This window comes from Sinocyclocheilus grahami, unplaced genomic scaffold, assembly GCF_001515645.1.
Source record: "Sinocyclocheilus grahami isolate Dianchi unplaced genomic scaffold, SAMN03320097.WGS_v1.1 scaffold1920.1, whole genome shotgun sequence".
Lineage (NCBI taxonomy): Eukaryota > Metazoa > Chordata > Actinopteri > Cypriniformes > Cyprinidae > Sinocyclocheilus > Sinocyclocheilus grahami.
In genome coordinates, this window is record NW_015507099.1 from 6,897 (window position 1) to 8,250 (window position 1,354).

Here is a 1,354-nt window from a genome sequence, read left to right on the forward strand (position 1 = left end):
GGGGTGTCTTTTCAAACCTGCAGTAGAACTCGTTCAGATCATCTGCCAGGTGTTGATTCTCCGCAGTGCTGGGGGATGGTGTCTGTAAGATAACTGTAAAGATAACAATAATTACCTATTAATTATAACCAAAACTTTACAACCTCCTGTTTATTATAAGCATGCTGGAGTTATGACATTAGTTGTGTTTCAACTTGATGCGACACTGCACAGACTAATTGCCATCTGATTTGAAGCAGTGCATGCAAGTGAGGAATTTTGTTTACATGAGACGGTGCCAGTGCTATGTGACTGTTATGTCTGGCATCAAAGTACAACAATACACACTACAATCCGAATACTAGTTAAACATACAGTATATTCCATAACTCCACACATCTATAGTCTCTACATTATACTTCTAAGCTTTTTTTTTTTTCAAAATTGCATTTATATATTTTTTGAAGAGCAAAGCTAGATATTAAATTTTTCAGCCATAGTCCATAGGCTTGTGTTGTGTTTTGTACCCCATGTGCTCCCTGTGTCCCAGTGTTTATGCCCATATTTGGTTAGTTTCCTATTCCTGTCCTGATTATGTTGATTTAATTCCAGGTGTTCCCCGTTTGTTTTCATTGATCCCAGGTGTGTCTCGTCATCCCCTCATCTTTTCATGTGTTTAAACAGTGTTCCTTGTCTTTAGTTCAGCATCTGGTATTGTTCATGTCTACGCAAGTTTTCCTTGTTATAGTTAAACTTCTCTGAATTGATGTACTCCTTGTCTCCCTCCCTTCCTTGCTCCGCACTCCACTCAGTAGTGCACCCGTGACAGAATGCCGGACCCAAACAATGTAAGCGGCACCTTTTTCCCCCATGTTAGTTTTCCGTTTTTGATAGTGTTTTATTTTTCCCCGCAGCGATGGAGATGACCGCTCAGTTCGCTGCCTTAACCCGCCGAGATCTCCCTTACTTTGAGTATGCATGGGAATTCTGCGGGCTTGCCGCAGCGTCGGCTTTGGAGGACTCCACCATCAATTCTCTGTTCTGGCTCGGGGCCGACTACCATTGCCCCGTGGACCTCCCAGACACCACCGGAATACCCCTTCCCTCCAACATAGTCATAGTATAGCCCATGGAGGGCTCCTGTCCCCGAGTATAGCCCATGGAGGGCTCCTGTCCCCGAGTTTAGCCCACGGAGGGCTCCTGTCCCACAGTTTAGCCCAGTGAGGGCTCCTGTCCCCCAGTTTAGCCCAGTGAGGGCTCCTGATTCCCAGTTTAGCTCAGGAAGGGCTCCTGATCCCCTGTCGAGCCCAGGGAGGGCTCCAGGTCCCCAGTCAAGCCCAGGGAGAGCTGCGGATCCCCAGTCAAGCCCAGGGAG

At 46.8% G+C, this 1,354-nt stretch overlaps 1 protein-coding gene across 1 annotated transcript in view; it reads left to right on the forward strand.

Moving 5' to 3' along the window:
• The first annotated feature begins 895 nt into the window (after positions 1 to 895).
• The window catches only part of LOC107573332 (GTPase IMAP family member 4-like), a 6,969-nt gene continuing 6,510 nt past the window's right edge, over positions 896 to 1,354 (forward strand). The window contains exon 1 of the mRNA XM_016259771.1: positions 896 to 1,099. Within this exon, the coding sequence (XP_016115257.1) occupies positions 896 to 1,099 (204 nt within the window). The remainder of the gene's footprint in view (positions 1,100 to 1,354) is intronic.